The 25,716-nt window shown below is 34.6% G+C and overlaps 2 protein-coding genes across 2 annotated transcripts; both read right to left on the reverse strand.

Moving 5' to 3' along the window:
- Positions 1 to 164: 164 nt before the first annotated feature.
- On the reverse strand, positions 165 to 2,867 carry LOC123311942 (vacuolar protein sorting-associated protein 52 homolog). The gene is made up of 4 exons (XM_044896078.1): positions 1,774 to 2,867; positions 1,564 to 1,719; positions 1,128 to 1,367; positions 165 to 918 (listed from the first exon to the last, which is right to left on the reverse strand). Exons 1-4 carry the CDS (start codon positions 2,743 to 2,745, stop codon positions 289 to 291), a joined length of 1,998 nt encoding a protein of 665 aa, XP_044752013.1. The 5' UTR covers positions 2,746 to 2,867; the 3' UTR covers positions 165 to 288.
- A 670-nt stretch (positions 2,868 to 3,537) lies between these two features.
- LOC123312170 lies at positions 3,538 to 24,354 on the reverse strand. The gene is made up of 6 exons (XM_044896430.1): positions 24,048 to 24,354; positions 13,068 to 15,560; positions 12,751 to 12,888; positions 10,663 to 10,864; positions 8,086 to 8,301; positions 3,538 to 3,980 (listed from the first exon to the last, which is right to left on the reverse strand). Exons 1-6 carry the CDS (start codon positions 24,165 to 24,167, stop codon positions 3,892 to 3,894), a joined length of 3,258 nt encoding a protein of 1,085 aa, XP_044752365.1. The 5' UTR covers positions 24,168 to 24,354; the 3' UTR covers positions 3,538 to 3,891.
- Positions 24,355 to 25,716: the final 1,362 nt, after the last annotated feature.

Genomic DNA, 25,716 nt, shown 5'->3' on the forward strand with positions numbered 1-25,716 from the left:
TAGACAACGAATTTTTTTGAACATGTTATTTTAGAGGCTGTGTATGTTATGTTACAGTGTAGTGACGAATTGATTTCACTTCAATTCATTCTCAACTTTTCTTCATTATTTAGGGTATTTCCTTAGGTGTGATGTCTTTTCAGGAAGAAATGAAAGATACCTTATACTGCTTTTAACTTTAATAAATAATATATATTATTCAATTTCATGATATTGCACCATCAATATAAATTTTGGAATGTAAAATTGAAGTACCTTTTTCATCCGACTCACAACAAGTATGTTTTTTCAATAATTAATCTTATATTTTTTCATTTCTATCATAATATTGTGTATATTCACTAACTGGGACCTAGCACTTTGGGGTAATAACTTATGAAATCTGTGATAATACTGAACTAACTGAGTTAAGGCCAACTGAAGCAGGCTAGATCCTGTGACAAGGTTGGGAAATGAAATCAGCACTTCTCTGTTTAGTTCTTCTAGTGATTTTTTCCAGCTTTGGGAGAAATGTTGAACTATTCCACCAACTCTTGATTCCAGAGCCTTGTACTGATCTACTTTTCCTTTATGTAGAAAACCTTCCGCTTCTCTAACATGTTCTATCATGCTTCCAAAGTAGGGACTCAGAATTTCTTCGACATACTCACCACTTTTAGCAGATAATCTTTGTTTGAAAGTTTCAACTTCCTTAGAATTATCTCTGGTATGTTCCAAAATTATATTTAAAATCATATCATAATTATTGATGAGGAAAATTAGCTGTTCTTTTCTTTGGGGGAATATCCCTGCCATTCGCAAAATAAATAGCTCGACTTCTTCTTGCAGCTCTGCTAAAAGTCTATTTATCAGTTCATTTGGAAAGTTTTCGCTAATTCCCACCAAAGCGGCGCTAAATTCTGCATAGCGTCTTGTGATCTAGTAAAAAAATAGCATTCAGTAAAGTGTTAAAGCAGGATAGGTTATAAGGTGAAGAGTTAAAGTTTAGTTTTGAGGTTCTTAACATTAAATGGTATGATGTCAAACATATAAATCATTGATTGAATAATAGTTTTTGAATCTTTGACGACACAACATATTAAATTTAATTCTTAACCAATGAATCAAGAGCTACAAATAATACTCACGTAGTGAGGTCCCATTTCTGGCTGGAATTTGGAAGGATCGCAATCTCTAATACTTTGAATATTAAGATGGCAAACATATTCAAATCTCGCCAACAAACATTTTTCTAAATTTTCCCAGTAGTAATCCAAAGCAGGGACACACCTTTTATGACACATTATTTTGTAACGTAAAATAAGATGATAACATAAGAACAATGCTATGGAGTCATAGCAAGTATCCACATAAGATTCAACATTTTTCTGCAAGAAAATGATGTAGATTAGTAAGTCTACTAAAAGTAGACCATTCCGTGATATCATCTTATAGGCCTTATAGCTATTAGCTACAATTTTTCTCCCTATTTAATAATAGGTTCAACTTATTGAAGCTTCAACTTTGTATAGGAGTATTAAACAAAGGAGAATATAATAACCACTAAATGAAGGGTTCCCTTACCCTGATCAGACCTGTTGTCTTTCCCATAATTTCATTGAAAGCTTCTAAAGCTTGTTGCCCCTTCAACATAAAAAACTCACAAATGAATAAATACTCCCTACAAGCATTGTCAACTAGAGCATATTGCTCACTTCTAAATAATGCCTCGTAAGGAAACTGAAAAAAGAAGTCAAATTAGTTTTTAGTTATATTCAGTAATTTCTTTCTCACTTTGTTTTTCACTTGAGCATGTGGTACTATGATAGGAGCTTCAAGCTGTTGTGCTAAAACAACACCCCTACTTCCTATTGTGAAAATAGTACCTTTATTCCTCAAAGATTTATTGAATATACCTCTAGATGCTGTGTCCTCAATTCCCATGAGGTCATCTTTTGTAACACACTCTTCATATTGTAATTTCATTATTCTATTATTGTAGGATTTGAAGTATGAGAAATAAATTTTGCTCATTGTATCTACATATTCCTTATAAATCTCCTGTGCCACATTTCTCTCATTGGACAAAATAAATTCATAGAAATATTTATATTTCAGCATATTGTTCTGGGGTACTTGGTAGTTCCCTAAGGGTTTCCTGAATTTATAAATCTGCTCCAATAAGTACTCACGAATTTTTGACATTGCTTTTATTTTTAACTTCTCAAGAATATCCCGAACATCCAGACAAGATATTGATTCTTTGAAACCCTGTTCTTTAACAAATCCTAATTTATGGTTCAACAGTTGAAGTTGACTCAAGAAGTTCTTGTCAGTAACAGACAAATCCATGATAGACGTTATTAGGGTTTCTGGAACCATCATATCGTCTATAAACTGGCTCAATTGTCCTCTTATACTTTGTCTGTTACTTAGTTCTTGGCTCATAGTAATAGATTTACGTTGGAGGGATACTATTTCAGAGCTTATATTTCCCAGATCACTCTGGAAGTTCATCAACATGCTTTCCATACGCTTAAGGATATCATCACAGCTAGATATCTGTCGGTGTAAATGTGCTATATTTTTACTTTCTGCGATGTGATCCACCAGAGATTCTTGGCGTACAGCAGACAATTGTTTTTCAACATCCTGAGAATACTCCCTCAAATCTTTGAAAGTATTCAGGATATCCTGCACACACTTGTTATCAATATTTTCATCTGAATAATCACCAGTGTTGTGAGTCAGAGCTTTATTTTCCATGATTTATATTATGGGGTATCTTCAACTTGAAATTTTTGAAACACATAAGACAGTCACAAATTTCCAAAAACAAAAGAATGAAAAATTATTTCACTTTGTTATTATTTGTGAACTGTCAGATTGAACCATAGAAATAATACGACAACATTGTGAAATCTGTGATTAAATCTCTCTTTCTTCTTATTCTGTGACCTTGCTACATCTATGTTTCTGTGGTATTCATAAACAAGATTCTTCTTCTTCAAAAAGTTTCTTTTTGATTCATTGAACTCTATGGGAATCTAACGTTGTTCTGTGATCTAACGTAAGGAGCGCACCACAGAACACTTCTTCTTCTTCTTTTTTTATTGTGTTTGGCAGCGACCACAGAACACTAATATCTTGATGTTCTGTGGAGTGCACCACAGACATTGAACTAAAGAAAGTTCAATGACCACAGAACACCAAATGACTGTACTGTGGACTGTACTGTGGCAGTGGCGTACTGGCGTATATAGTATCCAAGAGGAAAGTGGAGACAAGTCATAATGAGTCAGAGACTCAGAGACAAGACTCCTTTCTCTATGCAAGACCCTTTCTTTATGTAATGAGTCAAACTGGATCCATATTTTTAGAAATATTGGCAAAATATGTCTTTCGGCAGCTCACCAGCTTTATGGGTTGCAATACTTGAACGAAACGCGAAACGCGAAGTTTCGCGTTATTACTTTGGCGTTCGTTATAGGGAAGATATAATTCCAAACGTACAATAATAAAAGAATATTTATTTACAAGTTCAATTCGGAAAACAACAGAGGCATTCAGCATTCATGGATATCTGTTATGAAGTATACAGACTATATTATTATGTATCTAAGAAATGATATTTAAAGTAAGATTCGATAAATGACATTGGAATTCCATAAACTGATCTTAAAATCTAAGCAATAATTAAATACTTATAGCATAATTTATAATAATACCTATACATATTAAATTAATAGTTTCGTTTCTATACATGGTTATTCCTCTTCAGAACCCATTGGGAAGTTTGGTATCTACATTTTCATCAGCCTTATACTTGAAAGAATAATATTTCAATTTCACTGGTGAATGGCCAAAATGAGGATTTCCTGATAATCCTGGTATGTTTTTCTAAGGGTGGTTTCACAATAGCGTATCTATCGCGTGGATAACTCCGTTTGTCGCTGGAATGTTCTGGGTTGCGAGATAGTTGTTGTTGATCTTGAGTTTTCCTGCAAATAAAAAGAACCGTAAAAGGAAACTGTATTAATCACCTCAATAGTTTTTATAGATCAAAGGAGTGTTATTTTACTTTTAGCATATTTCCTTTGTGACTAGCGATGCTGTTATATCCGGAATATTTTCATATCCAAGTCACCAAAATAAAGACATTTATTTGGGGTGTGGAAACGGCAATTCCTTCATATTTTTATGATTTGAAATGTTTTCCATTACACACATTATACAAGGGATCTCAAATTCGATTTGCCTAGTGCATATATAGAAAGATACCAGTATACCATGTTGATCAAAAGTTATATTTCTGATGGAATTGGATAATTACACCTATACTTTTACTAGACGATGTTTTATCATTAGACTTGAAGAATTGTATAGGATAAAATCAAGCATTGTTAACTGATTGCTAATCAGTTTAATCATCAACAATATCCCAGCGGATTCTACATAATGAATCATCATCCTCAAGAGAAATTTTCACTGTTCATCGAAGAACTTATGGTGACTTTTCCTCGTTTGCTATCCGCTTCTACAGTGGGTGTATACGAGATATCTTTCTTCGGAAGGAAAAAGTTAATCAATCTTGAATGTGAAAGCATGACCCATCAACTCAACTTCTCTTAGTCCTCCGCACAATACCTAATATACAACCACTTGATGATACATATCAAGTTCATTACTTCGTAAAGCTCCGGGCTATGCTTGGAATAATGGCTGTTACTCCATTTCCTGTGAAGTGCCAAGCATCGTTGTTATGATTTTATAATTTACCCCAATTTCATTCGCCTTGAATAATACTTAATTAGGTACTAGTTTCCTATATAATCTTTAAATCCGACTACACAACGTGTGTTATCTCTGGCTGAATTTCAAACAGTGATTCTACAGGCAGTTTGTGATACAAATTCCTGCATCTGGAGAATTGTTCTATTTACTTTCTTTTGTTGAGTATTAAAGATTTTAAACGTTTGAAACTACTTTACACTGAAATCATTTTACACTGAAATCATTACTGGAAAACTATCATCTCAACATTCATTATACAGTTATACACCCATAGGAAAGATTGGACAACGTATGAGATCAATTCGTTATTTTTGTGCCCTTCGATGCCACTAAATTCTACATAAAAAAGTAACTGTAATATGTTTGTTTTTCGATATTATTAAGACTTTATTTCTCCCTAGCTGTTGGTCTTCTTGATCTAGAGGAGATGATAAATGGAAGACCAAATTACTATTTGTGTTAACTGATCAAATCTAGACGACATCGATAGGCGGTTTCGGCAAATGGAATAAAAATGTGATAGCTGTGTGAAGAACGGAGGGAACTGTACCAAGTCCTATTTACTTTCACTATTTATTAATGATCCATCGCACCATTATGTAAATATTCCAAACAAACAATGAAAGGAGCAATTACTCACTTCGAATAGCACGAAATGAAGAATTGTATCATTTCCTTGTAATTGTATCATCGTTTTATAAACGCTCAGTGCAGAGATGATATATGGAATCATTTAATTTGCAATCTCTTGCAAAATTATGGTCCTTTTTGAGATTCGTGACAATGTAGCTAACGATTTTATCCTTGCCAGATTATTCGATATACTATTAGATATCTATTTCACACTACGCTTTCGAATGATTGAATTTCCATGGAATATTTCTATAGTCAAGCTGAAAAAATTTTAACAAAGACATGCTTGGTACGATTTTTTAAGTTATGATATCATTAACTAAATATTGAATAGGATAAAAGCGATATCTATTCGTTTGCCAACGTATTTTTTTTTTCGTAGAAGCTGAATTTAATAGGACAATCTCATCGATCTGATAATAGTACCCGTTTTTTATAACTAGCAGCTTGGTATAAAAGAACTACCTTGCATTGTTTCAGGTGTTGAACGTTCTTGAGGCGTTTTCACTTTCATCTTTCACACTGACATAATGGGATCGTCTTCTATTAGCGCACCAGCCGTGAGCAACGCCATCATAATACGTTAATTCACACAGTTCAGTCGCTAAGATGATTTTCGCTCTTCACTTTCTCATCTCGACAGAAATTCACTTTCTACCGAGATGCGAGTTCCTTGTCTGACCTGCATCTACTTACATTACATACCTTTTCGTTAAGAAGTAGGTACACATACTCGTGACCATCGATATATTTAAAGATTTCCCTACATTACAAACATTCATGAAGCATTACTAGTACTTAGCGTTCGAACAGGCGCTGATGGATAACTATTCAGGAAATTCCGAAATACAAATTAATTAATCATACACCTAGTGTGCCTAACTATCTTATGAGGATTATAATTTCCTAACTCAAACTTTGATTGGAAACAAAAACACAAGAAGAAATAATTTGTCTATCTGCGAAAAACTTATCGACTTTATCAAAAGTTCATCTAATTATTTTTTAAATTGAAAAAATTACTCAGATTTCTTAATTTCAATCGAAAATGTGATTCATATTCTAAAAGAGCAACTCTTCTAGTAGTAAACTTCGGAATTTCATCGACTTCGGTGCCACTGTTCGGTCTTTTTTAATTGCCCCATCTTTTTCGGGAATTTTCGAAAATCAACTTTCGACACTCGTATATTACCCAAAGAAATCTTCGTAGATCTAAATGTGATACCTATCCTGAAAGAGCTGCTCTTCTAGTAATAAATCTCGACATTTCATCAATCTCGCTCGATTCTAGGGGATGAAATATGGAAGGTGCGAAACATGTGTTGTAGTTTAAAAACTCATTTTGTGAAAATCGTATAATCTGTTTTAAGTTCGAGTGCGAAAGGATCTGGAAATATCGATAACATTTCCTAATAATAAGTTAAATCGATCTTTACCATTTAGGATACTAAAAAATACGGTGAAAAACAAGGATTCTGCCTTTATGCCGATTCTGAATTAAACCTTAAGAAAATTATGACGCTGTATAGTTGTAAAATGTAGTGTTCTTGGACGAATACAGAAAGTTATAGCGTAGGAAAGGAGTCGAATTCCCAACTTAATGTTTTAAATACTGAGGAAAGCGTGAGCTTACATATTTGTTGGCAAATTGAAATTTTCGAAACCTCATGGAGATAATCCGCTGTGAACAAACAATAACACATACCTATACCATCCCAAACATCATATCTACCGTTTGATGATACACCGTATCATTTTCAGAGCTTAGTAACATAAAATCACGTTTTATTATTAGAGAAGTTGCACTAACCACTCGAGAATCCTATCCTTTGAAACCGTTTAAACACATTCGAATATCGTGTCGCAATCATCGGACAATTGGATCGATTTTATCGTATCCGCAAAGTTTAATTGCATCTCATTTTCGATTCTTCAAAAAGAAAGGACGAATTTTGGATCAAGTGAAAGGAAATCAGCGATGGCAGATAAAAATAGGCTTTCGCGATGTCTGAATCTAGATCTGCATTGGGGAAGAGTTATCATCATTCATTGTTGTTCCACTTCAACATCATGCAATTTGTCGCTTATGGTATATAGATAGATGGAAAAGCAAGAGCTGGGCTACAATCATTTGATATCGATCTCTCCGTTACACAAAAACCAAGATAAAATCCACGACGAGGAAGTGATTGAAACTAATGCATTAAAAATATACGATGATAATCGTTAACTTCCATACACCAAACATCAAAATATTACTGTTTGTTTCTTTTATTTACAAGTAAAAATACGTAGTTTGTTAATCAACAGAAGCAGATGTATTATCGAAATTTCACGACAAATGAGTGAAAATTCGATTGATTTGCAGTCCATGCTTGAAGAGAAAACAAACAGTATTCAAAAATTAGGAAATTTGCTGAACTCAGAATAGAAAGACACCTTTCAAATGAGGGATCACTTAACTCATCTTATTCCCTATTCGAAATATAGGTGTTTGGGTTGTACCTAACACTAAGGGTTTAAGCGATAAGGAAATTTGATCTTAGAACTTCTTCCTCTGGAATGAAAAGTCCACTCGGTATATAAGTTGTTCACCTACTGATGACACATTCTATATTTCGAAAACCATCGGTATCATTTTGCGGGGAACAAGAAAAAAATATGTTGTATGGTACTCACCTGATTGCTTATTAATTGTGATCTGTCTGTCGGGTTGTAGACTTTCTTTGATCTGGAAATACCTCATACCGTTGGTGTACAAGGTTCCCGCTATCAAATGTCGCAGTACCAATTCTCTCGCTAGTTTTTTGTCCGATATCATTCTGCCAAGATCTTCGCTGGAAAGTCCCACGAAAGCTTTGTCGGTTGGAGCGAAAAGTGTGAAGGTCTTGGTGCCTTGAAAAGAAAGAAAATTTTCGTAGAAACCAGGAGTCGTAAAAATTCTGGTATAAATTATACGAAAATCTGACTATTTATCTGATTTCTAAAGCGATGACGGTATAAGGGTTTCGCGCTTGGTCGCACGTTGAAGTCTCCCATGAATTTTCTCAAAATTACGCATTGCTGAATATTTTCTGGTGGAATATTTGAATTAGTTTGATTGTTGAGCTACCCAGTTTTCTGAAGAACACAAAAAATATATAGAAATCTTTTCGTAGGTCAGGTAGGCCCAAATTTTTGAATTCAACGTTCAACGATTAAAAATTACCATTGTCGTTTTTTGGAAATATCCAGATATAGATACCTAGAGATATAATAAATCACTAAAATTGATTTTCACTTCACTTTTCAAATGGAATATTTATTTGTACTAGGCAAACAATGAAATACACACCAGAGCTGTATCTTGAAAAATTGAGTGATTTCAAAAAATTCATATATGAAATAGCCTTACATATTTTCATAGAGGGATCAAGTTCTAAATTTTTTCGCATTTATTTACACAAAAACAACCTCCATTGAAAAAATGCTCATTACATCTATCAGACCAGAAAAACCAAATTGTTGTTCTGTTTGGTAATACCTGTCTGCGGTTTTTTATAGAGTAAACGATGAAAGATGCAAACAATTTCACATCAATTTCCTTCCGAAAGACGGTTCACTGAACATGTTCAACATTACGAAATCGTTACAGAAACAGTTCTCACACTAAGACAGCCGAATCGATACAACTTAGCTATTGGCGAAATATCCATTTCATGATCAGACTATTTCAGATGCGTGGATAATTGGATGACATCAATAAAACTTTTAGCCTACGCGACGGAGTTGAAGTTCCCAGGATCATTGCGTTAGTGCAGTGGTTCAATGGTTAATTTATGTTGATTGTTTTATTATTTAACTAGCTGAAATTTCACGGAGAGCTTTTAATTGAACTGGGTGAAGATTTTCAACTTTCGTTGAATTTCAACATGAACTCAGATGATTTCCATTTCAAATGATCTATTGAAACATAGATATGTAGATATTTTGGTTTGGTAAAAAATTGTAGTATAATTTTTTGTTGAACCATCGAGTCTTTGGCGAATATCACCATGTACCACCATCATACTCAAATTTTACACGCCCCTTAAAAAAGTCATGCATTTTCGAGCTTTTATTACCTTCTCGATAGCAGAAAATTTACGTTCTTTTGAACATTTTTTCAGTTGATTAAAGTAGCAATTCAAACCCTAAATCACGAATTTTTTGCATGGCAACATGGGATTTGTGTGCAGGGATGTTGTCCTGCAAAAACAAAACACCTTTGGATAACTTTCCGCGTCTTTTATTTTTCATTTTTTCCAGTAGAGTGGTCAGTAATGTCGAATAGTAATCTCCGGTTATTGTTCTACCCTCATGAAAAAAATCAATCATGATTACTCCATGGAAATCCCAAAAAACTGAAGCAAGAACTTTTCCAGCAGATTTTTGGACAGCTATAACTTCTTAGGACTTGGAGAACTAGAGTGTCGCCATTCCATCGATTGTTGCTTTGTTTCTGGATCGTAGAAATGTACACAAGCCTCATCCATAGTAACAAATCGGTTTAAGAAGTCAACATCGTTTTCAAATCGAGCACAGATCGAACGCGATGCTTCTACCCTTGCACGCTTTCGGTCAACATTCAAACATTTGGGGATCCATTTTGCACCAATTTTTCTCATGTCCAAATTGACGTGAAATATATGATGAACGCGTTCGTATGAAATATTTAGTGCTTCAGATATCCGTTTTAGCCCAATTCAACGGTCTGATAAAATCATGTCATGAACTGCATCGATATTTTCGGGGACTGACGCAGAAACTGGCCTTACCGATCGATCATCATCTTCAATTGAAAATTTACCTCTTTTGAAGCTTACAGTCCAATTTTTCACGGTCGCATACGAAGGACATTGATCACCAAGGGTATTAAGCATATCTTCGTAAATCTGCTTATCTCTTAACCCTTTTAAATGTAGGTACTTGATGTTGGCCCGATACTCCAATTTTTGGGTTCTCACAATATCGATGGACATCTTCTTTCTTTCAATTTATTGCGTAGCTCTGGTTTACTTTTTTGAGCTCAAACTTCACACTGACACTTCTAATGAGTTATTGTTCGTTGCTATGGTAACGAAATTTTTTTTTATTCGTGGAACTGGTCTAGGCTAACTAGATATCAATACCTCCTCGAATAATCACTCTCATAAAATTGTGTTCGTGGAATTTAACACCCATAAACGCGACACCACTGTATCTTAAAAATTTTTTTGTTCAGAAAAATGGACTCACCTTGGAGAGAATCCGCTAATCCTCCAGCGAAAAGCGCTCTAAGGAAATTTGTGAAACGTCTCTCCCTATCCGATTGAAGCGTCTGTACAATATCTCCAACAGGAAGGGGGAACATTACCCTGTCCACCGCATGTGCCATACCCTGTGGGATCTCTATGTCTTTTTTGTCATCTAGGACTTTGGCTCCGTTGATGGTGGTTAACTGGAAAATTAGTAATAAGGATAAATTCAGATGTATACCACCCGCCGATATGAATATCATCAAGTGTTACGATCTGAATTGAACTAGCCAATTTGCCATCGTCAAGGCCCAAATGGAGCACGCTCCATCGAAGAAAAGCAGATGCTTGCCATGGTTTCGGTCTCATTTGACGTCATCAGAGCAACATAGCATTTTTCTACGATGGAGAACGTTTGGAATTGATGGAACTTTATTCAATATTGGCAAGTGCTACTGGGTACTATACATTTACCCAGAGCGCCACCCAATATGAAACAGTGTCCGATTCAATCCCCTACAGATAGAAACCAAGACGAAGAAAATTAGTTGAATGAAATCTCGATTTGATGAAAAAATATTGTGATTTGTCAATTGCCAAATTTAATTCTGTATGTATTTTCAGCGGCCTGGCCCCCAAAAGATAGCTAGGGAGACGATATGTCATAATTTTCGATGGAATAAATCAATAAAGAAACGCAACAAAACCACAGTTCAAACTAATTGCCATGTAATTGTTCCGATTTCACACTCATTCATTCTTCTTCGAAAATCTAAACCGCAGTTAAATTAATTAAGTAAAATGAAGAATGAACCGTTTCTGCATCTTCAGCAATGCTCAACTGAATAAGCCGGTCAATCAGAGCAGAAATATACTAGAATGTTTCACATTAGAAGTTTATGGGAAAGTCGATTAATGTACTCGATAATTTAAATGATAGGTATTTGGATAATAACAGCAATTATTTTTTTATTGTCGTGTCTGATTGTTTCGAAGATGCAACAACGATGTATTTAAAAAATTATCCGGCGTGTCCTTTATTACGATTTCGTGATTGTTATTGACCATTTCTCGCCTGTTGAGGAGTATTATTCAGTGGATTGGTTCAGTTTGCCACAGAATCGATGATTTTTACGGTCAGTTGGTGTCCAAACCACCAATTGAGTAGTACCTATCATTTTATACTTGCAAAAAATGTATGTCAACTCAGCAAGAAACGCGCTCATTCCAACATAATAATCTCATTTCTGTTGATAGACATTTAATTTCCAAAGACAAACGCTATGAGTTGGTCTGAAGCGATGTGCATAAACTATACCTAATATACAATATACTTTTATATTTTGTACATTAATTAATATTTGTGTACACATATAATGTGCTCACAAGTTTTGTGAAAGGAAACCGAAAGCATTTTAGGCCACATAACTATTTTTTCGAACAAGAAGTAGAATTTTATTCAATCACTTTCAGTGCCGGCAAATTTAATGTAACCTTTTATCAGTTCATTTCTCTTTTCTAATAAAGTGAACAGTGATATTAGGTTGAGTACATCTTTCGACGTTGTGTAGACAAGACTATAACGTCACAAGTTGTTAAGTAACTTTCTCTTTCTTATTAATTGCAATAAATGAAATTGTACCTAGACAAGACAGCAATCAAGATTTAAAATATAAGAATTACTTGGTTCTCCATAGAACGAAGAAAAATTAGTCTCTGTTTCACATTTATCACTTCCTCTATTGCAAAAAAACAGAGTAATGGTAACAGGAAATCGGTTACTTGGATTTTATAAATGCTATGAATTTCATTTTACTGGTTGGTGATCTACATCAAATTGCAACCTTTTTTGTTGAATTCCAGAGTGAAAAGTTTAATTGTTTCACTATTAGGAAACGCTGGATGTGTAAACGATTTCAATTAAAATATTTCGAAACTTTTTTCGATCAACAAAAAGCGATTTCGAGAAAATCGCAATTAATAATGATTTCTGTAACGGACGGTTCACGAACCACTTCAATTATGTTGTCTGTCAACTCAAGACAACGATATTCTTTCGGCGACACGAAAAATTGCGTGATCGACTTACTTTGATATCGTTCCATTCGGCATCTTGCATATTATATTGATTCACTCTTAATTGAGTTCCTGCTAGGGACACCCCAGTCATTTCATCTTGCAGGGACGCTATTGTAAAAGCACCAGGTATTACATGATGCAACAATAACTGAAAAAAAATAAACACATGGAGAAATCTGAATTTGAAAAAAGGAATATGAACTTTTGTGAAGGATATAGGAAATAATTTGAGTTAGTAACCATCAAAATTTCATGGAAGTGAGAAAAATAAAATTGAGGAAGAACTGGAGAAATCATCGGAAACGTAAAAGATTTTTTGTTACTCACCCCACTCAAAAGACGAGGATTATCCTTGAATTTCTGTTCTGCCCTCTCTGGACCTCCCAACTGAACTAGAAGAGTCCTGAAGGCCTTATCATTAGGAACGAATATCGTATAAGGACCGGTCTCATTCAGGATCGTATCCAGTCCACTCTGTTTCAAAAATTTGGCCATGGCGAATAGGCCTTGTTTCTTCAGAATATCGACAAGCTCAGGCGAAGGTTCCTTGGAGTATTTTCTGGATGGTTGATCGGAAACTGGCGTTACAGTTTCTGAAATGCTTGGGATGATTTCAGAAGGGTAGGACGGAGTTGTCGTTCTTGGAAGGAACGTAGTTCCTCTCGACGAGCTGAAGGAGTTGGAGAAGATGGAATTCTGGGAATTCTGAGCTGAACTCGAAGATTCTTGTCGCACCAAATCGTTCGGAGGAGCAGTGCTGCCATGGTTGAGAATGTGAGGTTGTCTTGACGATCTAGCTGTTGTCGGTGAATCAGTTGGAAGTGAAGATGAGAATCTACTGAAGTCATCGGTGTAATATGTTGAAGAAGCCGTGGATGTTGAAACGAACTCTGTACCCATTTTAGTCTTGACCACTGGGGATTCGTCTTCAGACGTTGCAAAAGAATTAGGCAGGACACTAACTTTGGGAGTGCTTGATTCTTCCGTAACCAACTTGGCTCCAAAAGAGGCTTGAGTTGTTGAAGGAACGGGTGTTGTGGATGGGGCAGTGGTAGTCGATTCAGGTTTCGGTGATGAAGTAGGAAGTTTAATCTCGCCATTTCTGATTTTCTTCAGAATAGAATCTACATCTACTTCAGGTTTATCTTTCCCAGTTCCTTTAATCCCTTGAACCTTCAGAGTACCGTCAGCTTGCTCCTCTAAAAGAACGAAAGTGACTTTCTTCTTATCAGGCAAATTTGAAGGAGATTCAATTTGTTCCAAGCCACCAGAAGCGCCGGTTTTGAGCAGTTCGAAGTTTGAACCTTTGGGAATGACGTCTTTAGCGATTTCATCGAAGAACACCTTCGGTGGCTTAATAGTTGTTGTGGTAGTTGTCCTCGATAACACCAATTTCTCCAAATCACTTCCTGGCTCTAATGGCGTTCCTCCAGGTACCAATTTAGGGTCAGTGGTTCTTATGATTTCAACTCTTTGGCCGTTTGGTAAAGTGATCTCTTGGGATTTAATAGAATCTTGTGGAATCAAATTTGGGTCAGTCGTTCTGATGACTTGTACTTTCTGGCCACTTGGGAGCGTGATTTCATCTGGTTTCAATGGATTATTTCCGGGTACCATACTAGGGTCGCTAGTTCTGATCACTTCAACGGTTTGGCCATTTGGCAGAGTGATTTCTTGAGGTTTGGACTTTTCGAATAATTTTGAATCCGTGGTTGAGATAACTTGAACCCTTTTGCCTCCTAAAGAAATTTCTCTGGATGAAATGTTTTTGGTTAAATCGTTATCACCTTCATTGGCAATAGCTAATCGAAGTTGTGCTAAAAGGTCGTCTTTTCCTATTTGTTTCTCCCGATATTGTTTCTTCAAAGTGTTCAAGTCATCTAGGGTTTGAATTGGATTTGACGCAGGTACAACAGTTGGTAGAAAAGTGGTCTTCTTAGTGGAAGATCTATCGATTTTATCTTCCTCTTCTTCTTCTGAATCATCTGGAGTTTCGGTGGTTGTACTAGTCGTTGTCGTGGTTGTTGTTGGATGTTCTTCGTAGTATTTCTTCACTGCTAATTCGAAAAGATGCGCTTCTTCAGGGTAGATGTACCTGGGAATAGCGTGAGAGTAACTAGTCTCTTGGTTCTTAGGTAGCTTGTATAGTTTTTGATATAATTTCGCCTTTTTTTCTTTCTGTTTTTCAACCCACTCCACATGATCTTCTTGAGCCTTTTTCAGTGATTTTTCATATTGCTTCTCAATGAACTGGTTGTGTTTGTCAATGATAGCCTGTTTCTCTTTTAATTGCTTCAACCTCTCCTTTTCTTTTTCAGGGTTAACTGTTGTAGTTGGTCTAGTAAAAACGGGCTCTGAGGTAGGTCTTGCTTGTAGTTGAGCAGTTGGAAAATTGTTGGGTTGTTGATTGAAATTAGGAGTGAAACTGGTCTGCGTATGGTGCTGAACATGTGGAACGCTTGGATTATTGGGAGTTTGGAAGATAGGAATATTCGGTGATGATAAAAGTGGATTCTGCAAGACAGAACTACCCAAAGCAGTCTGTGGGAACGCTGGGTTCTGATTTTGTATCTGCTGCTGGAGAAGTTGAGAATGAATTAGAGGTTGCTTTTGAAGGTACTGCCTTTGATCCAAATTTTGTCCGGGAAATTGGATTTGCTGGTTCACCCAAGGCTGGTTTTGGAGTTGCTGGAGGTTCAGACTGAAGGCGGTGTTGAATGGGTTTTGTCTGAGGTCAAACCTGTGTTGATGTTGTTGAATGTCGCTCAGTATGTTGGACTGCTGTTGTAATGATAGCTGTCTTCTTTGAGCTTCCGCAGGCTGAAAAAAACGAAATATTTTTATGTTGAATGCAGAGTATTAAAATCAATTGACTGGTTTCCGTCAAAAAATAATCATCGAAACGAATTCAACCGTTTCTTGTTCATTGTGAAAGAAATCTGTAATATACTTTCAAACATCGGAACGATTTAATCGATCAATTTCGATTACGAGTTTTTTGCGTGAAATTCAAATACCGGAAAAATAATCTATATTGCACGATTTTATTCGGATTTCTTCTCTAATGAATACACACGAACTCGAAGTATTCGTCAGTGTTGAGAGATGTTCTCACACAATTGCTTTATTTCTTCAGATAACCTTCCATTTGGTTATTATATACATAATATGTTTCAGAAAATTGTTATTGAAGATTTCTAGACAATAATGATCTAACGCAAGGCTGTATATTATATTAATTTCAGAAGGTGGTAACTTTTCGTATTTAGAGTGAGTTTTTTCTTCAGACTTTTTGAATTCCCAGTATATGGGTCTGTCTCATCGACATGATTATTCCAAAATACCATGGTATTGAAACACGAAAAAATTCTTCCAGTAATATATTTTACGTTTTCCTTCAATGAACAGCCCTCTAGCTGTTTAGGCTTTTACCAAGTCTTAGTCTAAAACTTTTGTAAATGAATTAATGAAATTTGGAACACAAATCCGATGCCTTCCGATTGTGACCTTCTTTTGGCTTCAATCCACTCATTTTAAATGCTGAAAAGAGTGGAAACTCCATAACGTGAAGAGTAATATCTCAATGTGGAAGTAATCTCTACATTGGAGATTGACAGCTATTATATTGATGTTTTCTGGGGTTACCTAGATTTGACTTTTAACTAGCTTTCTCTAGAGAACAATTATCCTCCTGAATCATTATCAACGTTGAAACTGAACGTACATATTCGTTTTATACATGTACATAAGGATTCACCATGCATAATAATATAAAAGTGAATGATTTTAAATACAGAATCTTCATAAATGATTGTAACATCGCACTTTGCTTTGAATAAATCTGTTGAGATCCTAACTGAATGGTTTAGAACTAAATATTATATAATTTCAAAATTGAAGCCGATTGCAATGTTAGAATAATTTACAAAGGCGCTGAAGAACATTCACGAATGATGAATAAAAGTGTAGAATTCAGTTTCTTGTGTAAAATCTGATTAAACAAAGCAGAATCAAGTTTTTCAGATGGCCCATTTATACCTGAGTATCTAATAACTGTTTCGAAACTGGACAAACCAAGATCCCCGTGTTCTTGATGCGATTAACCAATAACTCCAGTCACTTCTATAGAACATACCTACTTCCCTAAGGCGAGCGACTAGTTTTGCAACACGTCCCTATTTAATATAGCGACTGTTGCACTTCTGCATTCGCATATTTTTACAAGATCTTCTATTTGGAGCTCACTGTCCATCGGTGAAAGTAAACTTCTTGTAATAACGATCTAGGGATTTGCAATATTTAATCGGTATGTTGGATTCCAATAAGAATCTCAAATGTTAAAAGGTCGCTGGAAATATGGTCCGGATATTTTTGCCCGACGATGTTGTGTAACCCATCTCCGCCTTTTATATTAATGGCTCTTGAAGACTTGAAGATGACAGATATAAATTATTGAGGTGATACATTTGCAATAATTTCGTTATCGAAGGCAATTCTGTGATCGGTATAGATTACTCTGATCTTTTGAGGTGAGCACTGTAATTGGCCAATTTAGACAGAAGTTTAAAGAAAACTCAATGGTCATGTTATTCCTTCCAACCAATAAAAAATTACAACTAGAATTTTCAAGGGATTTCACTTTAAATTGTATGAGATGGAAAAAAATTATATGTAGGAAAATATGAGATTTTTCTCGAGCTCTTCGAACAGGTTGCCATACGCATTCGATACGTAATGTTATGAAAAGTCGAAGATGCCAAAAGAAATTACGAAAGCTGAAGATGATTCATTCAGAAGCATAATGAAAATTATGATAGGGAACGCAATGTTGGTTTGAGTGAGTAGATTGAAATACCTCACAACTCACAAGATAGAGAAATTAATCTTATGGTATTTTATGATAAAAAATTCGTTTCACTATTTGATAAAAGACAAACACAATTTCTCTGTATGTATATTGCACTCAAAAACAATAGAAGATGAATGCCATCATTATTATGACGACCTTAGGAAAAGCATTATGCAGTGGTTGCTGAAAATTATACTAATCAATTAAAAAAGAAAACAATGCCTGGTTACAATAATTCAGCTCCCATGTTTGATTGATAATATATGCGATATATCTTTTGATAAATGACTTTCAACAATACAGGGTGAGTCTTTATCCCATAATAGTAGATTCTTGAGGTCAAAAGAAGCAATTTCTTCCTTTACCATTATCGGCTCGGTTTGAAAGGCTGTTGAAAAACCATAAAGAAAAGTATTCTTCAAATTTTCTCGTATAATGCGCCGTTTTCGACTAATTTGATGTTCAAAAATTGAAAGGTATCTGTGAAATCTGGAAAATTGGGTAATTAAATGCAACTCTGAAAGGTCCACAGATGTGTAGTGACACATATTTAGCTTGTTATTCTGAAGGTAATTTTGTTTTTCCAGGGGTGACACAGCTTATTATGAAAATTTAAAATGGCTATATCTTTCAAACAGATCCGATTCCGAAAAAAAGTAAAGAAAAGAGTGTTTCTTTTGACTTCAAAAATTTCCTGTTAAAATATTTGTAGGAGTCAAAGACCCCCCAATTTGGAGTAATCAGAAATTACAAAAAATTATCGATAATTGACCACAATAGTAGAAAGTAGAAAAAAAGAGTGTTATATTATTTCCTGAAATCCGTGGAATGGAGGAACTTCCTGCAACTTATCCCGACATTTCCTCAACAGCACCACTGGATATCAATTAAAGAGGTAGAACACTGTGACCACCAGTAGTAGTTGGCTGGTGTTTTCCTGCACTTGGCTAATTGTAGTCATAAATAGGGAATTGAGGCACTAAACTTGGCGCACAACGCAATTGAGTATATCGAACGAAATCGTGAGAGATGCTTAATTGATAGGAGGAGCATTTTCCATCAGAGCCGCTACCGACCAGGAAAAATTTACATACTCATTTCATTTTACGCAACCTTTTTGAGAATGCAATTCGCGTTGTTGCTCAGGAATGCACATTGAATGGTTGTTGTGCAATTGTTTCGGACGCGTTCGCATCGAACACATCGAGATTCATTCATTTTTTCTGGTTTGAAATGACCTACAATGGATATGTTCATATACAGGATCTCCCAACTTCTAGTGTCCGAATATACTTCTTCAAGAATTTGAGTAGATCACTTCTATCCTGAATTTGGTCAATATAAAGATGTTTTTAGACTTTGATCGGGAACAATATTCAGTTTATTTCTTCATTTATCAGTCATCATAAGATAATTTGTGATATCATTATAAAAATATGAGTAACAGTTGTTGCTTTCCTTGAAGGAAGCTTTATTTGATTGTGAGAACAACAAGAAATGGGAATGGATCAACTTTAAGTAACATTCTTCATTCTGTCGCATACTTGAGAGATGGAGAGTCCTCTGGTAGACGTGAAAAAGAATAGGTCGTCTTAAGCAGATACTTGCTGACCTGTTCGAGCTAAAGAATGGTAAATTTATTCATCGTTGTGTAGAAGGCAAAAATGAATTGACCTTTTGTTGCTGAGAATAATTTGGTGATTGATAGGGTTTTTCATCCATCTTTTACTATAGGGAAGAAATTGTTGAATTTAATGATTTCAAATTTTTACTTTTTTATGTGCTTGGAGATCAAGGACACTTAAGGAGTAATCGATGTCAAATCATCCCTATCAACAAAAGGTCTAAACATTTCTGGCAGGAAAATTGGCCATCAAAGTTGCGCAATCTATATTAATAAAAGAGGATCTATGGTTTACTTCAAAATGCTTTATTGTTCAAACGATCGCACCAAATTGGACAATTCTTTTTTTGTTGTGTTTATTATTGTTAGGGCAAGGTTTATATAACAAGATATTCCCAAAAAAAATTGTACAGAACAGAAAAAAAAGAATTCCTTTTTCTCACGACTAATCGAGCAATCACGATGAGTTAGTTATTATTATCTACCCTAGAAATAATTTAAATGGCAAAACTAGGTTTGCTGGGTCAAATGTTTGAAATAAAAATCGACCTGTTCGTGCATTTTTCTACAAAAAATATGAATTTTGAGGCTACTTCGATATTCAATGGACCTACCTATAGGTACTAATAATTTCAGCTACAGCTTATTAGGAATTTTACATAATTCATTCGATATTTTCTGATATAAATTTGGAGCTTTATTTTTTTTTGGCTGGTAATCCTTGTAAACATCTACGTCCAGTTGATGAATGTATAAAAATATTAATTCCATTGTGTTGTGGCTCGTTATATGGGTGATTTCTTTGTCATCCGAGTAGAATGTTTAACCCAAATCTGATTTAAAAAATTAATGCATAAAGTAACTCCATCCCTCTTCATACCATTTAAAACTTTTGTAAGGGCTTCATGAAGAGTATGAAATTTTGAATTCCAAGAAATTTACGAAGGATCGGAATCAAAACTAAATCGAATAAGAGCATTTCTGGAGTTTCAAATATTGATAAATTTAACTTCTTTTATCTTTTCAATCATGAGATCTTTAATTCATTGTCCTACTGTTTCAGCTAGCAAATGAGATAATGACTATTATAGCAATCAGAAGATTACCGGCAAAGGTTAACAACCATCCCAAACATATAAATCATGAAAAATTCTCTCAATAATTGCATAATAATATTTTCGATTCATCCCAAGCACTTTCAAATCACCACAATCTCCATATAGTCCCATCCATTTTGATTACCCATCACCATAAATAACACCGAACCTAGTTATGTATAATTACGGCCGTTAAGATGACCCGGAAATTTTTTCAAACGACCATCATCGGCCGAAGATGAGTCGAGAATTTAGAAATCGTCGCTTCACGTACGCGTAATGAAAGATCAAAGATGAGGCAACAAGATGATATGGGTGAAAGTGAATCTGTACACAAAAAAAGTGAAAAAAAATTAATATTCATCGATATTTGCGGATTCTCGGATATTGAAGGTCGCCGCCCTGGCATCTGCAGACAAGAGGATGGTATTCACACTTGACCTAGAGAATCTTGGGTAACTTTCTCCACTGGCTGTTATCAGATGATGAAGATGCTGAGATACGGAGATTTCTACTTCCAGCAAGTCGATGTCGGTTCCTTCGTTTTGTCGTCACTGATATAATGAGTGGTATCACAAGAAGAAAGTCTCGAAGTTGGCGGAATATTCCCCAAATGGTAAAGTCGATAAATTTCAGACGAATGAAGTTATTTACTCTGTCTTTAGACTTTCCGTTTCATTTGCAACATGACTGCAGGAGAAACTCTCGAGAATAAATGAATTCTTGAAAAAAAATTAGGAGACCACTATTTTTGATCTTCGCCAGGAGGTCCCCTATTCCGCCCCTAAAAATATTCTTTTCTTTTTATCTCAGAATCCAATCATCACTAAATCACTGAACACAGGAGTTTCGTGATGAGCGAAATCACATAGTTCTACCTTTTTTGGGGATGGAGCCCTGAAAACACTTTTTACCGGTCCACAATTCCTTTGAAACCACTAAACATAAACCGCGTATTTGAATTCCTTGATTTTTAAACCGTTAGAAAGCCCATTCAATTGAAAAACTTTCTTGTCTCTTGCAGTTTTCTTATGAAACCAAGATTTTTGAGGAAAATCTGAAATTTTTAGATTTTTCTCAAAAATATTGCGTTTCGTGAAAAAATTCAAAGAGACAGGGTTTCTCCCAAAATTAAGAGTTCTAAAACAGGATCGAAGAGTGGCAAAAGGTCTCATATTCTCAAGAAACTCCGATGAGTTAGCTGACTGAATCGCCAGAAAATAAATTGATGTGATACCTATATAGGTATAATGCTGAAGGCCTGCTTCTTTTCCTTCACTTTATTCTCTTCAAACATTTTTGCAATATCTTGAAAGTACAGATGAACCTCTTAAAAATATTCTAGGTAATCCAAAAAAGGTTCTGCAAGAATGGAGCGACCTCATTCAAAAAGAAATTGAGCATTTGATTTTCCTTAATTTTTTCAGAAAATTTGTATGTTGAAATGATGTACCTATATAGGTATACAATATGGATATTGGGCGTCATTATCTTTCAATTGAACAGAGAAACATCAGTTCACATTGAAAACTAAATATATTTTCACGCATCAATTTTCCCAAAAATTTCCCGATGGAACATAAAATTTTTATGGGTATTCACACTCTAATTACCTACAAAAACATTGAACCGAAAAGATGCGCACACAATTACCACCTCATCATTATTCTAGGTAACAAGTTTCTACTCATAAATTTTCATCTCTTCAGTATAATGGAATACTTTATCTTATATTGTAGTTTTACAAATTAACAATGGAAGAATTTGCAATATTGTTGTGTTATTTGAAAGAGTTGAATGATTTTCAGACCTTTTGATGCTCTAATTAATATGTGATGAAGTTCCAATTCAATCTTTATGAAGCCATCGTAAGTAGATGAGGCGTGTAATCGTTGCAAAACATTTAAAAGCCAATTTTTGGGAGAAAACTAAAATATTTCATCAGTTTTATGTTCCATCTTAATAGGTGACTCTGGAATATGGACCGTGATATAAAATTCTTCAATTAAAAAATGTTTTCACTGATACAACTCCGTAGAATACGAATAAAAACAATATACCTCATGATTTTTTCATTTGTTAAACAAAATCCGTTTTATTTGAATTATATTGAAAACGTGAATCACAATTATCCAAATCTGATCATTAAATAATCATAATAAATATGATTTTTCACCATTTTATTTCTCTATTTTCAACATCAACATGAAAAATTCAATTGTTCGATCTGTACATTTTGTGGTACATAATATCAGGCTTTTAGAAAATATCCTTCCTAATACAAAGCTCGTCAAAGTGTGTTATATATTTTAATTAGGATGAAATTGTAACTGAATTGTCTGATCATTTTTTCAGGCGTTTCACAAGAACTACAGCATTGATTTAGCTAAAACTTTTCGCGTTTTGAAGCTGTGGATTAGAGATTAAGAAAATATGTATATTTTATCTCACTTAGATACTTATAGGAGAGATATTGCCATTTCGAAGTAATATACATGATAATGTCGGAATTTTTCAACTACCCTATTATAATTTTTATGAAAAGTTTCCCCAAGTATTATTTTGTTCAACAAAGCTGAAAGGTTCATCATATTACATATTATTCCGAGGTAATCTCTGAATAACTAATAATATTTTGGAAGCTGTGTGTTCCTACTGGAAATTTCAAAATTGCTTTACAATATAAAATACCTATATATAAATGTGAACCAAGGGAATACATGTAACTACACCCTTTTCCTCATTCCATTAAATTTGACGAAATTGAGCAATGTGCATCATCCTACTTCATTTCGTACAATACAATTCTCAACGTTATAACAATATGTGAGAATTTCTATAAATGACTTTCTCACAATAGGTTTGTTCATTGTGAAGATATTGAAACATGTCAAATTCTATGATATATTGACTTCTCTATTGAAAGCTTGTCTTTTTGAATTGGCTGGTTGAAGCAGCGTGGGTATTATATAAGTTCGTTCTGTTAAGGATTCGATTATTTAACGTCTTTTCTAAATATTAACAAGCTAATCAAAAAATAGAATCAAAATCGGAAATGTTTACGTTATTCAGTGTAGGGAATTTGTCTTTTTGTTTTGTTGATTTTAGGATAATGTTTCAGATCCAGAAAGAATGGAAAATTCGTCCGTTGTTAACTATTCTGATAGGTACCCTATCGAGTTATATTTCAATGATAATATCTTCGATTCCTTATCCTTAATCTGTCATATTTACGAAAACATTGATAATAAACCTTTCATTATTGCAACGAGACTCCTTCAAAAGTACTCATTAAATAAAAAATAAGGCATTTCCATAAACCCCTCAAGCAATTGCTTAACGAATGCTCATATAACTAATTATCTCAGTGGATATGTGCGAATGTGAGAAAAATGAGAAAAACATAATAAAACAAGTACTTATTGAACCAATTCGGCTTATCGATGTTTTAGAGTGTAGGAAGTGAAAATAAGATTCTATCGCACGAAAGATACGCTGAAATCCGAAAAGTTACTCGTTATTCCCAATTCTCTTTCAATTTTCATATTAACTCAGTCCAAATTTCGCTGAAACGATGCAGTCATCACGTTATTATTTATTATAAATTTTGATTTCTGTTGATATTTATTTGAATTCGTTTATGATTAATAGTTGGAAACAACTTGTTCAATTTAGGGTATATTTCCGTATAAAATGAAACGGCCTGTACACTGTAGTAGAGACATTGATTCACTTACGGTAGACGAGACGGCTGCCTGCGCAATTGCAGCATCCACACACATCACCAGGAGAACACATCCCAGAAGAGATCTGTTAATTTTCATCTTAGCACCGCGATTGTCCGTTAGCAACATCATTTGAGTCAAACCGAGTTCAAACTGACGTTTTTCTGGATTATGACTTTCTTTTACTAACCTCCCTCTATTGTCTTTCTTGCCTCCTGACCGAAGATAATCGGATCCCTCTTCTTTCTCTGGGGACGACGTCGCTGAAGAAGTCGCGAATATTGTTGGCTTCCCCACTAGAGATCGAGATTGTTCAGCGGAAGATATCTACTTATGTTTCTACATGAAGTATACAAGAATATGCATATGTACTAAGTGCTGTTTCAAGTTTCTACCTCAGACTTTTTTAGCTCGATCTAATATTCGCCAGGGAATGAGATTAACGATTGGCGAATAGAAAAAAATTACACATTAGACATATTTTTGAAATTACATGTGTCATTACATCCACCTTCCACTTGTGGGATCGTCTATGGGGTTCTGGGTTCTAGAGGTATAAAAAATAGCCAGGAATATAATTCCTTAACATTTCGCTTTCAGAACAAAAATTTATTGTTTCCTCGAAAATTTTTCGTCAAAAATCAACAAAAAATTACGTTTTCGTTGAAATTATTGAGCTTTCGGATTAATCATGTAGATATTGGTCAGATAAATTCAATACAAAATAGGTATAGGAAATACAAAATTCAAAATTTGAGGAGACTCGTGAAAGTTCATAAAATTGTTGTTTATAAATTGCTTCAATGATGGTTGATATACAGAGTGAGTAAAAGAAATGCACACAATTCTCATCTTCCGTGTATTTTGTGGAAAAATGCTGGAACAGGTCAATTTTAATCATAAATTTAGAAACTTGTCATTCACCTTCTACTAGAGGGGGAGGATAGTTGGGTTTTTAAGGAAACCCCCACTTTTCTTACCAGAAATGGATAGACCTTTTATTGTGGAGAATAATTTAGTCATTGATATAATCCTATAATAAAAAAAGGGATGAAAAGTTTGAACTAATTGTGTTGGGCCTCTTGGAGACAATGACATACACTCATCAGTCACATATGAAGAGTTTGTCATTGACCTCAAAATACTTACATGAAAAAAGTTCAACCATTTCATTCCTATAAAAAGAGGTTAATTAAAAAACCCCATTAATAACCAAATTATCCTCAACAACAAAACGTCCATCCATTTCTACTACAAAAAGTTATGGTTTCCATTAAAAAAAACAAATATATATACGGACAATATAAACCACCATTGATTGTGAAATCCCCATGTTATACATTAAAAGTTGCGTGACCTATTCTACAAAATAGTAAATAACGAAGAATTTTCTGCGTTTCTCTTTACACACCCTGTAGAACTCTGCATTTAATTGATATAGCACCTACATAATGAAAATTCGAATTCAGTATTAGGCTTTTCTAAACAATTGATTTGGTTTAATATAATGCCCAAATGCCCGATATTATTATTATATATGCAATATGGCAGATAGTAAGTCTCTTTGTTAGGCATATCGAATACCTATTCGCTTTTCGGCACATTCTAATCACATATTTTACTTGATTTAAAATAATGAAAGTCTGAATATTTTGAAGAATTCTTAAATATGGTAAACTAA

This window comes from Coccinella septempunctata, chromosome 4 (assembly GCF_907165205.1).
Source record: "Coccinella septempunctata chromosome 4, icCocSept1.1, whole genome shotgun sequence".
Lineage (NCBI taxonomy): Eukaryota > Metazoa > Arthropoda > Insecta > Coleoptera > Coccinellidae > Coccinella > Coccinella septempunctata.

Bases quoted from the DNA above. Each gene is read 5' to 3' on its own strand.
- LOC123311942 (XM_044896078.1), bottom strand. From the start codon at position 2,745: ATGGAAAATAAAGCTCTGACTCACAACACTGGTGATTATTCAGATGAA. The intron at 1,720-1,773 runs GTGAGAAAGAAA...TTCTTTTTTCAG, and splicing joins ATGCTCAAGTGAAAAACAAA to TTTCCTTACGAGGCATTATT. The intron at 1,368-1,563 runs GTAAGGGAACCC...ATTTTCTTGCAG, and splicing joins AGACAACAGGTCTGATCAGG to AAAAATGTTGAATCTTATGT.
- LOC123312170 (XM_044896430.1), bottom strand. From the start codon at position 24,167: ATGATGTTGCTAACGGACAATCGCGGTGCTAAGATGAAAATTAACAGA. The intron at 10,865-12,750 runs GTAAGTCGATCA...CTAATTTTCCAG, and splicing joins CCGAATGGAACGATATCAAA to TTAACCACCATCAACGGAGC. The intron at 8,302-10,662 runs GTGAGTCCATTT...TTTCTTTTCAAG, and splicing joins ATTAGCGGATTCTCTCCAAG to GCACCAAGACCTTCACACTT.